The 16,276-nt window shown below is 39.9% G+C and overlaps 1 protein-coding gene across 23 annotated transcripts in view; it reads left to right on the forward strand.

Moving 5' to 3' along the window:
- The window catches only part of ptprk (protein tyrosine phosphatase receptor type K), a 107,142-nt gene that overhangs the window by 21,650 nt on the left and 69,216 nt on the right, over window positions 1–16,276 (forward strand). For 22 of the 23 annotated variants that reach the window (XM_067481642.1, XM_067481639.1, XM_067481643.1 and 19 more), the window contains one exon: window positions 15,898–16,020. In XM_067481642.1, coding sequence (XP_067337743.1) covers window positions 15,898–16,020 — 123 coding nt within the window. Of the gene's footprint in view, window positions 1–4,716; window positions 4,738–15,897; window positions 16,021–16,276 lie in introns of those variants that run through there. The other variant, XM_067481662.1, reaches the window with a different exon arrangement.

The following is a 16,276-nucleotide window of genomic DNA, read 5'->3' on the forward strand; positions in this document are numbered from 1 at the left end:
AAGTCATTCATCAAGCAACAGTGCCATGCATTTCTTTGTTTCTGCTTCGCATTTATAAAGATTTGGAGCTATTTCTTCTTTTGTATAATTGTAAATTGCTTATCTTTGAAGTCTTACTGGACTTGTGTTTGCTCTTTTTCCCAGCTTTCTTCATTGAAGGATATTTGTCAGAGCCAATGATAATAAAAATAATAATTACTATTAACATCTTTTGCTTACAAAATACCATCACAAATATCAGTCATGGTTACTGTTTTGCTGAATTATTAAGTACAAAAATGTATTAAGATGATGAAATAGGACAAAAAAACAATATTTCTTTGGTCTAAATATAACCTAAAACCAATGATAAAAAAAAAAAATAGCTTTATTTGTTGTTAACATCTCTTACTAAAACAAGAATCTAAACCCAAAGGGCTGAAATATGAATATTCCTCTCCTCTCATGTCCCTCGGCAAAAAAGATTTTGAATATCTCTCAGCTTCACTGTTTACAGTGATTATGTCTGTTCATGTCTGCATCTTCCGAGTTCACTTTGAAAGGAGATGTGTGCATTTATTTTTCTGTTTGTTAATGCATCCCTACATGAATCCTATGGAAAAAACGTTCTTGTTTGCTGTGTGTGTGTGTGTGTGTGTGTGTGTGTGTGTGTGTGTGTGTGTGTGTGTGTGTGTGTGTGTGTGTGTGTTAAGCATGCTCTGCCCCTCTTTCTCCCTTTCATGGACTTCTAAGCATAAAGCACTCCACTCCTCACACACACAGTCTGCCTCAGGCCAACACACACACACACACACACACACACACACACATATACACACACATGTGGACACACGTCCACATTTTGCCTCATTGCCCATGGCTACATATTTGGTCCAGGGAAGCTGTTTTTTACCCTTCGAGTTGTTGAGTGGATTTTACACAATGCCCTTGGCATAACATCACACACATACACACATTCACACACGTATTCAGAAAAACACACATGGACATTTTTAGACCCGAGTGTATGGATTTCTGTTCCTGTGGGCATGGTACAATAACACACAAAAACACACACACGCGCTCATATACATTTTCTGGTTGCATCTTTCCTATTGAAACCTCAGCCATCCAAAACCACCAGCCAGATCAGTGTAGCTCACCTGCCAGCAACACTGTGCAGTCCAATCATTCTGTAAATGTGTGTTTGTGTGTGTGTTTTCTCAAATGCCATCTACTACTGCAGCTTCTAAATGTTTCACTGATGGATGTGGATCTTTCCTAAATCAAAGGACGGAGCTTCCACAGAGTGCTAGTTGATGCTCTTTGTAGTAATACTGTGCAGTGATTTGGCAAAATTACAGTCCATCTCAGGGGTTTTATGGAGTAAATGTTAAGTAAATGATCAGCATTGTGCATCCTCAAGGGATTTGTTTATTTTGAAAGGAAACAAAAATGTTGGTCGCAAAATCCCGATGTGAGGACAGAATGCGGTGGTGAAGTGGGGAATATGTTTGATGGTCTCTTTCTTCACTTTTCTCCCTTTTCCTTTTCTGCCTGTATCAGTTTCCCCATCACCTCTCCTTATCCCTCTCTCCCTTCCCCCTTGCCTGCAGGACAGGAGGCAGAGAGGAGTGGACATTTAAAGGAGATGATCTCTCTCTCTCTCATTTGTGTCTGTGTGTCTCTCCTTCCCTTACCCCTGCTCTCTCAGAATTACAAAGCCCCTTGTCGACTTTGATTACTTACATTAACATGAGCAAGAAAAAGACAGCGCTCTGGAATTGCCTGTGTATGCGCATCAGAGAAAGAGAGTGCGACTGGGTTTCTAAGTGTGTGTGTGTGCGTGTGTGTTCGGTCCAAACACAAGTGAACAACCAAACAGAGCAGTGATTGTTGTATAACAACCAATGGTTTCCTTGTGCGACAAACCGGGGAGGAACCAGCATTTTCTGCCTGGCTGCCATGAATGATGGTGGCGAAATGGAGGAGAAGGACGAGTGTCTGTGTGTGTTTGTCAGTGTTTTGTGGTCATTGAGGGAGGGAAGCATGATCAGAAGGAGGTGGGAAGGAGGAAGGATGGATGGAAAAATGGATATAGATGGATGGTATGAATGAAAATGCGGCCAGTCTGTACTTGTTTTCCATTATCAAGGTTCCAAACTGTTCACCTAGCAAACACAAAAATCACTAATTACTTGGCACACACTCTGGCGTACGTGTCACAAAAGGGGTTAGCACTTGCAAATGTGTGTGCGTGTATATGAAACAATAAGAAGAGAGTTTGTCTTTGAAAGAAACTAGGGTAGAAAAGACAATAGTGTAAGAAAGTTGTTCAAATGGAAGGCAACACACACACGCGTGGTCATAAGCAGCTAGAGAACCTTTAAATAGTATTAAACACTATTCAAGTTGACTCTGAAAAATGCTTTTCCATATCCTCTCAACTGGAATTACTTACATTACAAATCAACAGCTGGAGCCACCCCTTTCTTCGCTGTCTAACTGTAATGAAAGAAGTTCATCAGTAAAATAGATTAATAAATTGTAAATTAAATGGCATCAAACAGTAATTGGCATGCTGTTTATTAATTCACTTGGCAATTTGATAATAACTGCAAAAATGGGTGCTTTTTGCTTGTTTGTTCGTTTAAATTGTGAATTTAAAGAATGACAGTTTAAAAAAAAAAATTAGTGGATGCTTTTTAGTGATAATCATCAATTCCGGAGGGGCTCAATATTGCTACTATTTCAGCAGCATGTGCTCCTGAATACTAATTTATCCCTGCCTCACACAAAGTTGAGCATTTTTTCTGAAAACTGGAATGGATGTGAGATAGAATATGATTCGTGACCTTGGAAACAGATGGCTATGTTCAATGGTGGGTGTGATAATGTATATAAAATTGTAGCAACACAACACTGCTTATTTGTCTTTAATAAAAACTATTTAAGACGCTTGAGGGAAGTGTGAAGCCCCAGAAGTATCACATCAGATAATTTCTCACTTGTTATTGTTAAAGATCACATGTAGCGAAGAAAATGTCATTATAGATTCTGATTTACTATTTGACTTTAGAAGCTCACAGCTAGCAAAAGGAATACTTGTAAAAATATTATATGTTCTACGCTCCACAAATCAGATGTTATGAAAGTAATCTGTGTTACTACGAAGAGTACTTTATGAGCTGACTTGTAGTACTCAGTGTGTGTAGGCTGTGCAGTGCTCATCTCTCAGAGTAGGTCACTGATACCCCACTTTGTATCTCCTCCCATGACTCCTATGACATTAAAGGGTCCATCTTAGTGTCCATGGTTGACAAAACAGGGTCTGATGCCCTAGAGCAGTATGCCACAACCCCTCAACATGTGCACACACACACACACACACAAAAACACTGCATGAAATGGACATTTCAGAGTTAGCAAGTTGGCATTGTTGCATGTTTTCTTTGTGTTATAAAACTTCGTTTTCCGTTCAGTCCTGTTTTTGTTATATATTCATATAGTTTAGATTTCAACATGTTGTCCAAGGCAGGTACAGTATACCTAAAACTATTCCTTTCTTTGACATTCTGCTGTTCTTGTATGAATGGTTAAGCTTCATGTCAAGGTTAAAAAACATTTTCGTTGAAACTGTATATTGAATTGTAATCCTTCAGCAGCCAAAACAAAGAAATAAACAAGTCTCAGCTCTGACATCCAAGGCAACAGTGATCTGCCTAAAGAAAGGCTGACAGGGTTTCAGTGACCTCGAGTTCACTCAGTATCAATAACAAGGGCTCAGTACTAAAGGACAGGACACTGATAATCACCTGCATGTGCATGTATGTTTCAAACCAGCAGCCCTCCAGTCATATCGCTGACCAATAAGCCTCAGACCGGCCCATGTATTTGTCAAATGACCTCAATATATGCAGACAAAGAAGAAGAACATTCAACAATGGTGTCTGGTGTCTAATTGTGTGTAAGTTTGTGTGTGTGTGTGTGTGTGTGTGTGTGTGTGTGTGTGTGTGTGTGTGTGTGTGTGTGTGTGTGTGTGTGTGCGCCTTAGGCGTTCTGTAACCTGATTGTGAGTCAGAAACCGGTTCGACTTATTTCCTGGCCAGAGCTTTTGTCATTTTACGGCGAGAAAAGCACACACACACACAGACACACAGACACAAAGACACACTGTATATCTATTAAAAGACCACCACCCTGTAGGTAACTGACCTCTCCCTCCCATGAGCCACTCCTTAGCTCCAAGACACACTTACATGAACACAGACAGATAATAGTTTGCATAACTAGACTTGAATGAATAATTGAATCAAGGTGAATTAATACAGCTTGCTAAAATGGCATGTTTTCCAAATGAGGACCATCTAAAGCATCTTTCATTTTCCTTATCATAAAACTTACACAAGGACACAAGTACTAAATATACAAGCATAATGTTACTACATTTCTTTCTCCGATGCACACGTTCTCTCTTTCTCACACACAGACACACACCCACTCACATACAGTATTTCCCTGTTGTAAAGTGTAATAACAGCTGTCCTTGGGCCAGTTACAGCTATCGTAAAGAGACGACAACTCCCAAAACTCATTTACCACACACACATGCACACATAGTAAACCTGTAGGGAGGAGGAGTGGATGTCTCTGTAGCATTTATTTTGCCCTTTCTTTTTTCTATGCCACCCTCTGTCACGGTCTCTCTCTTTCTTTCTCAGCCCGTAAGTGACGTTTGACCACATTTTGCAGCTGAAGGTGACAATACACACACTCACATTCCTGCACACATTGCAGTATCTTTCAAGTATGCAGGCTAGTGTGTCCGATTGTACGTTTGTGAAGGAGGGAAGGGACAAGAGACAGAAAACACAAGTGACTGCGTGTTCACATTCCTGTAGTGTAGCTGTGAATAGATGTGATAAAAGCAAAGTGCAACACATGCAATTTGTGTTTGAGGAATATTCTGGCTTATTACATCTCGGGTGTGTTATTGTTCATTTCTATCTATTCTGATGAGAACTAGGGATTACTGATTTCCACTATGCACCTCACCACTTAACTGAATTATAAGACAAACTGAAGAAAGACACACTCCTTCCACTTGGGGATTTGAAATATGCCAATTGGATTGTTCTGTGCAACTGGCTTATTGGGTTGTGATCTTGTTTACTCAATATCTTAAAAACAAAATCTTAATTTTATTCAAATAAAAAATGTTACAAAAACTATTACTGAAACCTGATACCACAGCGATCTTTGGCAATTGCAATCTGAAAAGTCTAGATTTAGAGACACACCAACTTGGTTGTTGGCTAATATTGGTCTATCTGTGAGTGCCTCTCGCACTTGTGTTTGCAGTGTGTTAACTTAGGTTAACACTGTTTAGTTCCAGGTTTATATGTATGTAGTCCTAGATCTCCTACTTTTCCTTACTCTCAAGGAGGTGCAGAACTAGTTGTGCTAGTTGTAACTATATGCTAGTTGGTTAATCTTTCCGGTGTGCTCATGTGCCCCTTTTCTGCTCTGAGAACAGGCAGCCTTTACTGCTTCTAGATCTTTGATGTTAGCTTGTTTTGAATCTGCCCTAACGTACGCCTTGATTTTCAGGTAACGACCTTCCCTGTCTGGCCTTGGTCATACCTGTTAATTTCAGTGCCGTGATCAGTGCAGTAATCCCATGTGTGCCCAACTACAGCAAGTTCAGTAGGTCAAAGGAGATCTAAAAAGTCTAGGCCAGGGAGTTTTATGTAAGACTAGGTTTATTTGCTGGCTCTGAGTAATATTGCTACTATTGCAGGGTTACAATACTGTGGATTAGCACAGTTTTCACCTCTAAAGGGATGGAATTGGAAATGTATATGTATGTATGTATGTATGTATGTATGTATGTATGTTTTAGTGCAGCTTGACATGTGTCTATGAATAAAATACTGGAAACAGTGACCCAGCTATGTAGTTAAAATCACGTCAGATGCAGGAAGAAATGCAAATCATCATATGATTTGAAAGGTTGGAGCCAAGCCAACAGTCAGATTATGTCATTTTATTTCAAACTGCATTGCACAGCAGGTTAAAGTTAAACTATGAAGTCACTGTGATGAATCTTTACATCAAAGAATTAAAAAGATTACCTGTTTAATATATGCCTAGCTTTAAAAGTGAACAGGCTGGACACAGCAATAACGTAGCTGTAAATATGGCCTCATGTTGTTTTAAATTTTATACACATGATCTTAGCACTGGAAGCATACAGCTATAGTATTTATTTATACCTGTTATGATTGCACCAATTTTTACCATCAACACAGCCACCATCCTGACCAGCTACCAGGAATGTGTAATGCATGTTTAGCTCTGAAAGACACACTTTAATAGATGTCTCCACTACAAGCATGTTATTCCCGATTGTATGTTATTCCATTTTTTTGGGTCTCTGTGGCTTCCACTGCTGTGTAATGTGCTCTTCTTCTGGGCTGGCAGTAAAAAGTAAATTTCCTCCAGGACAGTAAATGCTATCGTTAGGTAGCTTTTGTTGTTCGACAGAACTGTGTCACAACCACAGATGAAAGAGCTTCTTTGACATATTATTTTTCAGTATCATATTTGATTTTTATTCGTTTCAGAAGTCCCTGAAACATTTTCCAATTGTTATTTTAGGTGTTTTTTTCTTCTTTGAAGTAGGAGGCTTCTTTATGTGTTTTTATATATTTGTCTCTGTCTGTTTTCTCTTTCCATCTCTGTCCGTTCCCCAAGCATTAGTGCTGTTTCAGGTTGTTCTTTGTGTGTCAGTGAGGAGAAATGCTTTTTGTCCGACAGGCTGAACAACAGAAGTGCTTCTGCTGCACAAACACAGGATAGACTAAATCCGACCCGCGGTCAGTCATTAAATCAGTCAGCCAGCCTTTGAACCAGCATGCTGGACAATTGGAGACATCATCCAGGCAGTTCAGTGTGTCACCAGCCTCTGCGCTGACTTTGCTAAGCTAGCTGCTTCAGATTTGTCTTTCTTAAAGCTCTTGGGTGGGATTTTTTTTTTTTAATAAACTCACTGGTTTCATTCGTTTTTTACTTTTCTAATTCTTCCCCCTCTATTTTACTCTGTCTTCTTCTACTTGCCTTTTTGTTTTTCCTACATTTCTCTCGCTCCTGCTCCATCTGGCCTTACTTACCTTGTGTTTGAGTGTGTGCATGTGTGTGTGCATGTCCATGGTGGTGTTGGTGTGTATTGTGTGTTTGTTCTGCTCTTATCTCGTCCACACCAGACCTGCTTTTGAGTCCAAAACCTCGGCTCGGCCCTGATTGGCTCACAAACAGCCTGCCTCCTGCCTGCCTTGCAATTGGCCCATTCAAATCCTTCACAATGGATAAAGCATTATTTGATTGTATTCTCCCAGTAATTTATCAGTTAGCTATCAGGGAACATGATGAATGGTTTTGTGTCTGGCTACAGTGGCATGTGGGTACATACAAGTGCAGGGCGCTCTGCTCCGCCCAAATGCAACCCACCAACCAGTAGCAATCATTCTGACCCCATTGTGTCCAGTATTGATCCTTTTACCACAAAGGTCCCTTTTCTATAACTCAATGAGACTTGTCCATCTAGCCTTGTTCTCAAGTGTCACTCAGAAGAAAATAGAGCATTATTGCCCACATCATATAAAGTACAGATCACTCACATTGTGTTTAGATGCTATACAAGGAGATTTGCTATAAAATATTAATTGCTTTCCTGGATTTTTCCCACTTTTAGTCATAATATGTTTAAAGTTGATACAGGCTGAGTGTCTGCAGTGAGTCAGCCAGTCAGCATTTTTGAGGTCAAGTGTGCAGTGAAGGGTAGAGAGAAGCAGCCTGTTGAGACTTGTTTGCAGATTTTGCTTAAAAGAAAATCCCAGCTGTGCTCTCAGTCCTGAGCCAAGCTGACTACCATCAATAATTACTCCCCCCTGACTCATTCAGAATGACACATAGACACAGGATCTAATGGTGTAGATAGTCTATGGGTGAGTCTTGGAGTTACATTACATTCTTCCAGTGTCCAGAGTATTAACGTCTTCTTTGTCAGCCTTAAAACTTTTGTTTTCACCTTATTTCTTACTGCTACAGAAAGGAAAGAAAAATTGTAATTTTTCTCTAAAACCTGAAGGGTATGTATGTTCCCAAAGTACCAAATTTTACTGAATTGCTAAATGGGCACTTCCAGTACCAGACTGTACTGTGTCCCACACTAACAGAGACATAAAGAAAGATGTGGAAAGACTCACAGGCCGTAAACAGAGAAGCGGGTGTGGGGAGAGGTAAATGGGCGAACTAGCACACAAAAAGAGGAGGGGACGGTTCAGCTTTCCTGAGAACGAGTGAAATCCGACTCCCTCCGGGGCTTATGAGTTTACTCATTCACAGACTGCGAGGTGTGAAGAGGGGGAGGAGGAAGGTAAAAGAGAGGTGAGGAGGATTTCCCAATTTTCTGTGTGAACGACAAGCTTTTCTCTTCATCTCTCCATCACCCCCACCTCCTCTCCTTTCTTCTCTCCTTCTGCCTTATCTGCCAGCCAGTCGGCCAGTCAGTCAGCATGTGAAGTCGCTTTAAATGTCAGCATTTGAATAGTAATAGAGATTAATGATGGAGAGATAGACAGAGAGCGTAAAGAGGGAGCACAGGAGAGAGGTGAATGTCATAAAGATAGTGTCTTTGGAAGGTTTTGACTCTTGCTAACAGCTATCTGAACACAGACATGTATATAAATCACTGATCAGAAAAAAGACTTAAAAGAGATATTGCCATAGAAGTGCAATATATCTAAAGTTATCTCATTAACTGTCAACTCTTCAGTTAGATTGATGAGGATAATTTCTATCAAATATCAAGAAAACTGCCAACCAGTACTAGTACTAGTACAAGTACTAGAGTTTAGGCTGAGTCATTCATATAGCTTATTTTGCCATTGTCATTAATTGCGTCCTTGGACTAAAACACACACACACACACACAAACACACACACACACACACACACACACACACACACACACACACACAGGAACTGACATCATTTGGTCAATGAGAAGTGTGCAGCAGCTTCACTACATGTGATATTACAACCTTTTCTAGACTATAGGTAATGCAGCATCTCTGGAAGAGAGACTATATTCCATTTTGTGAATCTGACTTTTTTGTAAACTTGAAATCCAATATAGTTAGGTAAAAAAAGGTCACTATAGCATCAAAACATGGCTCCTCACTGCTTGGATCTTGTTCTTTACATGTGTTTTGACACTAGTACTGTCATTCCTGAATCATTGTCCTCTAAAATTTCTGGTTGTTAAAGCAGAGATTTCAGGTTCAATGTTTTAGGAAATGTATGCAAGGTCTAGAAAAAGACATAACGGACCTGGAGAGTTTGCTGCAATATTTTAAAGAATAACTACACAGAATTATGGCATCTGCTGAGCAAAACATTTAATAAAAAACATTCCATCATTCCATCAGACATGATAGTCAATGGTAATATGCAGTGATGGAAGGTTATGATTGTCTTTGACCAAAGAGCCTGCACAGTTAAAATCATCCTTTAGGAGAAAATAATATGGCGCTTCAAAACTGCTTGAGTTTGAATTTGAATGGAAAAGCCACATTAACCTCCACAGAGAAGTGGGGTGAGGGGAGAAGATAGTCAAGGATGGAAGGACAGAAAAGCTCCTTACAGAAGGAAAAACCCAAATTTCTGTTTTACTCGTACTGTCAATGGAAACTCCTGAATCAGCTGAACAAACACGCATGTGCGTGCGCACACACACGCAGAGACACACACACGCGTCTCAGATTCAATTACAGCATTGTGAGATGAAGGAGAAATTCTTCAGCCTTCAGCACTTCCAATTAAACTACTGCTCTGAGTCTGTGTGCATGCACGCATGAGTGACAGTTTGTGTGTGTTGGGGGGAGGAAGTGTGTGCGTGTTTCTCTGTAAGTTGGGTGTATTTGGGTGTGTGATTGTGTATGCCAGTGTGTATGTTTAACAGGCGAGGTGTGTGTATATGGGTCTTGGCTTTGATGGCGTTGCGCTGCGCTGCAAGGGCCACTGAAGCGTGACGAGTTCGACTTTGTGTGTGTGCGTGTGTCAGCCCCTCTGATGTCACCTTGTATCATTTCAGGCTAATTTCACCTATTCTCAGAGAGGGAGTGAGCGAGAGCGAGAGAACAAGAGTCAGGGAGGGAGAACAAAAAAAGTATAGATGACACAGGGAAAGTAAATGATAAGGTACAACTTTATTAGTATCCTTGAGGCAGTCGCCATCAGGGCTACTCAGTGATGCACACACACATTATAAACAACAAACATGGAAACAGGATTATAGACGATAATATACAGTACAACAGTAGAGAACATTATAAAGAAAAGTGGATAATATAATGAAGTATGATAGTGGGTTTGTAGCAGGTTAAATAGTGATCATATATGCTCATTTTCACAATAATACCCACCTCCCTCCCTTCTCTTTTCCATGTCTTCTCAGCTTTCCTTATACATTTGAGTCAAACACTCAGAATATTGTTGTGATTCAGCAGCATAAAATGTCCCACAAAGCCACATATGATTATAAATCTGGGTCAGCAAGTGTAATTATTAACTTGACTTGGCCAAAATTGCAGTGATTTGGAAGGAAACAGGATTACTGGTGGTTGGAATTGGATTTTAATGATGTAAATGTAATTACTGTCCTTGAAATGTATTTCTACTTTCAACATGGAACTTCCCTTCTGTTCCCTTTTCTTCAATTCTCTTCTCTTATTGTTGTATATGAAATGCCATCAAACTAATCAAACTGAATATTTATCCTTATTAAACTTGAAATGAATGCTGAAACAGAGGGAAGGGGATAGAGACACAATACAAAAGGCAGCTGACTCAAAGAAGGCATTTATACATGTTTATTGTATCATATAGTTAATCAACAGGCATAGCATTATCTGCCCAAAATTAATTTAGAATCCATTTCTTTTTCCTTCCGTCTCTGTTCCTTGCCCCTTTTCTTGTCTGACCCATTCCTTCTATTTCACCCCCTCTCATTCATCCCGTCTTATCTGCTTTCTGGTGATAATATCTCTGCCTGCAGACTGAAACAGAGCTCTGCTGATAAACAGTAGAGAAGTGGTGAGAAAGAGCAGCCAAGCATGAGTCGGTACTGTACTTAAATTAGAGCAATAATGTACGTTGTTTGAGTTGAGGTGGTGCGGGGGAGTATTAACTTTCCTACAATATGCAGACACTGTTGTTTGACACAATCTGGAGTGATCCTGTGTATGTTTTATATCTCACATTACTTACCTGCATATCTGCATGCAGAGCTCCCTGTCCATATAGGATGTTGTGATGATGTTGTTTTCTCTTTTTAAACCAGAGTAGAAACCCTCCAGCACACAGGATAAATTCAAGTGTGCATCTGTAATTTCTGACAAATAAATGTTTTTTTAACAGTTAAAATAATTACGGTTTATTATATTCCTCAGTTTTCTGGTATGTTTGTCATGTTGGAGTAATATTGTAACATGTTTTATCTAAAAATCTTGTCAGTCATGTGAATAAACTAACGGTTTGCAGTGTATTATGCAAAAAACATTTTAAATATAATGGGGATGTCTAACATGTACTTCAACTATGCAAATCTACTGTATGTATGTTAATTGCTTTTCAGTAAACTGAAAACCTTTGTAACTGAAGCCTGAGGAGATTTGAGTTATACATTAGTACATTATACAGTAACAGCACCTCAGAGCAGACTGTTACATGTGATTTAATGCTGCCTATTTTGCAGATCAGTTAGATCAGATTGGAGGGATGGGGGATAAACTGCCCAAATGAGCTATTGTTACACATTCTAACCATGTTGCCAACTAATAATCTTGCTCTGAGGTAACTGAGAAATGGACGTGATTCCTTTTTTGCAGTGAACCCCCTTAGGGGCTTTCTGCACCCATGTTTCTGAACAGTTTCGGTCAAAGCACTTTTGTTTAAGTCACCTCCTGCAGGTGGAGGTCAACGCAAATCACCACAAATGATTCTGAGTGACAGTGGCAGATGTTTTGTCTGATGCCATTCAACACTCTTTTGAAAGACTGTAGCTCTCTAGTGTGTGTGTGTGTGTATGTATGTGTGTAGTTACCTCTCTCTGCCCTTGAGCCTTTATCAAGTCCTTCTAATTATTTTATTATGCAAATAAGTTGCCATTATTTCATTAGTGAGGCAGCCAATCACAGAAGCTGATTAGGAAGTAATTAGCATGCAGTTGGTTTTTCTGTCTCTCTGTGTCCTTGTGAGCGTAGGGGAGGGGGGGTAATAATGACCCATCTGGACACACACTTGTGCATCTACTTTGAAAACTGTTGTTGGGATTTGTTAAACCATTTTAAAAAGTTAACACATGGAGAAAGACACACTACAAATACCCACTGTATATCTAAAAGGTTTAAAGCTCTTGAGTAATATAAAGTAGGTCGGCAAAGTCACAGATGATTACCATACCATACCTAGATTATAGTTTCCAAGTTTCCAATTCCTAAGTCTTAGTCTTTTACAGTTTTGGTTATTTCTTACCGCTGCTATTGCATCATATCAGGGAAACATATCATATCTTTCAGTTCAGAGTGGTTACTACTGTCACCTCATAGCTAGAAGGTCCCTGGCTTGAATTTACCTGCCTATTGTGTTGAGTTTGCATGTTTTCCTTCCACTATTTGTATGGTTTTCCTCAGGGCACTGTTTTTACCTGCAGTTCAAAGATATGCAGTTACCCTGGTGTTGACTCAGTTGCCCATGAATGTAATTGTTAGCATTAACGGTTGTGTGTTGTCATCATTTATGTGTAACAGACTAGCAGCCTGTTCAGGGTGTAGTCCAGCTTTTTCTCCAGTGACAGCTAGGATACCCTTATGAACCTGCAACCATAGAAGGATAAACAAAGTAGGTAATGGATGCATGGGGGGATATTTTAAAGCTAAAGATACAGATATTTCCTTCAGGGGCTGGTATAAATCACAATCATTGGGCTTATATTAAAATTACTAGTCAGCTTTAAAGGTGATCATATACTGGTACCTACAAATACTACTAGTTAGGTAGTTAAATTAAGTAGTTATGTTTTAATTCCAGTACTAACTGCTGCCATATTCTTCTAAATATATAATAGAAGAATTTTGTCTGTGCTCCTGTTTACAATAGAATAGAAGAATGTGTGTTAAATTTTGTTAAACCAGCCCCAGTTTTCAATACAGAGATAGATGATAGAGAGGTTGGAGCTCCGTACAACAGTTGGGCAAGACAGGGCTCATCACTTTTTTCAGCTGAGGTAAAATAATAGCTCAGTGTCTGCAAGGTCTGCTCTTCTCATTATTGGCAACAAGGATTTACTGTCAGATGCATGTGCCTGTTGATGTGTGTGTGTGTGTGTGTGTGTGTGTCTGTGTTTGTGTGTTGATTTAGTTGGCAGGACATTGAAGAAAGAGAGAAGTGTTAACTGAGAACGTGGGCGAGCCAGTGTGTGGCTTATGTGTGTGTTCGCACAGTTTCACACATATTTAGTTTCTGTAAAGCCCCTTTTCTTCACATACACATACATGAGAAACACTGCTTTTTTGTTAAGTATGTTAGCAGCTGAGTGTCTATCAGAGGTGTGGAGACGGAAAGAGAGGAATGTTTTACAGTTGAGAAATGTTCTTTCAAACCAGTCAGCAAAGTGGAATTTAAAACAAGGACATGTTTTTCTTCACTGCTAAGCCAAGGCAAAAACCTCTTCTACCATGGCACTATATCAGAGCTGAGTGGAACTCTGTGTGTGTTTGTGTACACAGTTAAAACCCTACAGCACATATTTCAAACATGGTGGGTTTAAATCCAGTTGCTGCTGTAAACTGTATGCTTTGAAATTAAATAGAGCTTCTGTATGTCCGCTGTAGCTTCAGCAGGGTTGCACACAGAACAAGACATTACTCACAGGCTTTGTAAAAAAAAAAAATAATAATTGCCAGAATATTCATATTTACACATTTTAGTTTCCAGCCACCAGTTACAGCACTTACTCTTATGGGCTTGTGATTTCAACCTTCATCCTAAAACTGCACTTTATATGCATTCCTTGCCAGCTACACATCCAGCACCCGCTTGAGCACTACTGTTATCATGCATGGCACATGATAACAGTAATTAAACTAGAAACTCTTGTTTGTTTCTGAGGTTGCAGAAGATATAGTCCCTGTACATGTGTGAACAACACGTACACAATACAATACACAATACTTACACACTTTGCTCTTTTAATACATGCAGAGAGAGCTACCTAGCAGCAAGATGTAAACTGACATAGACACTGTGGGAGACCGGAAGTCATGGAGTTTCTCTCTCTCTCACACACACACACACACACACACACACACACACACACGCACACACACACACTTTAGACATCAGTAGAATTACACTGTGTAATTCTATATAATACAATATTTAATGACAGAAAATTTGATGTCACGCTGTTCTTCATGTCCTCTACATGTCCCAGGCTACGGAAAAGACTTAATCAAATTAAACGACAGCAAACCAAAATGCATGTACAGAGGCTGGTTTAAAGAATGATGCTGAGAAAAATGTGATACAATGCATCTCTGAGGCTGTGACTCACAGCCAGCCATACAGCCGCCAGTCGAAGACAGTCGCTTAGTTTGATGTTAACTTGTTTCTCCTCTGGCGGCAGCTGTCACCTCCTGGTATCCCTCTGTAGCGGGAGCTCAGATCAGTGGGGTATCTGAGGGCCTGTCGTTCTGCTCTCCATCACCGCCACCACAGCTCGCTCTAGGACACAGGTAGCAAAGCTGCAGCACTAACCGAATGCTAGGAGATTCATGTGACTGGCAGTGCTGGTTGCTGATAGTGCTTCATGGTGGCTTTCTTTCTTTTCCTCTCAGTGACTGTGAACATCCCCAGCTCATCTTGATGCAACAAGAAAGTTCAATAATGCCTGGAGAACTGTAAATGTTTTTGTCATACTTGTTTAGCAAATTTTTGATCTTGTCGGGTTCAGGTGTGCATAGTTATGCTCTTCTTTGTACTAATAAGAAGTAGAATTAGAGATCAGGACTAAGAATGTACAATGCATTTAACATGGCCACCGTGATTGGTTAATTGATTAATTACAACGATGTTAATAATTATTTAAGTGCAGAAAATCTAGTTAACCCAAATTTGATTACTTGCTACTCGTTTCTTTAGTGTATTACTATACTGTAAATATGCTCATTTCTTATTTAACCAATTTCAAGAAGGGTATAGAGGACACATCTCTTTGTCCACTAACTGCCAGTGACTTGAATCAGATGGCACAGAGGCTTTTCTTAGCCATGTTTCTTCCAGTCATTTTATTAACACAAGTCGTGCACCACTGCTAGGTCAATGAATCAGATAGCTTGCAGAACCCATTGTGCCATTCCTATCAGCAATATAATCAGTACACCCCACATATCATTGCATGTTGATTGGTTCAGCTAACCATCAGGGACAAGCAACGTCTCTCTGTATTAGAGTAACTTCCTGTTTAGGCTGAGCCACAGGCAGCCAGCTCATGCATGGTCATCCCGAGGGTGTGGTGGTGGGCTCAGATGATCAGCTGTAAGCCCTGGTGGTTGAGTCAGACGTGATCCTGACTGGCCTTGAGTGATGACTGTTGGAGCTAAGACTCCTGGTGGTTTGTTAATGAGCTGAGACAAACACACGTAGAAAAAACACACAGAGGAAAAAGTTTTACTGGATAAGACCAACAAAGATTTGAAGTTGCAGTAAAAATAGTTAGATGAAGTTAGTTTATTTAGCAATGACTGACGGTCATGTGATGAACTAAATCTTTTTCTTTATCTTTTTTATTTACAGGAAGTTGTACCTTTGACGAGGGCCTCTCTCAGTGTGATTATCAACAAGATCCCTATGATGACTTTGACTGGACGCACATCAACACCCAGGAATTGCCATATGTGTCCCCAGATCAACCACAAGGTAAGGCTGGAATGTTTAGTCATGCATCTATTTGCCAAACCAAAAGCAAAGTACATCTACTCAAGTACTGTAGTTTAGTACAATTTAGAGTCACTCGAGGATTTTTGTTTTATATTCCACAGCATGTAATGGTGTATATTTTACTTTTTACCCCACTACATTTATTTGACAGCTATAGCTGCTAGTTAGTTTTCAGACCCCCAACTGCCCATTCCCATCTCCAGCTGTGCCAGTCCAAGCCCGGTAGAAAGTGGGG

The sequence above is a fragment of the Channa argus genome, chromosome 17 (assembly GCF_033026475.1).
Source record: "Channa argus isolate prfri chromosome 17, Channa argus male v1.0, whole genome shotgun sequence".
NCBI lineage: Eukaryota > Metazoa > Chordata > Actinopteri > Anabantiformes > Channidae > Channa > Channa argus.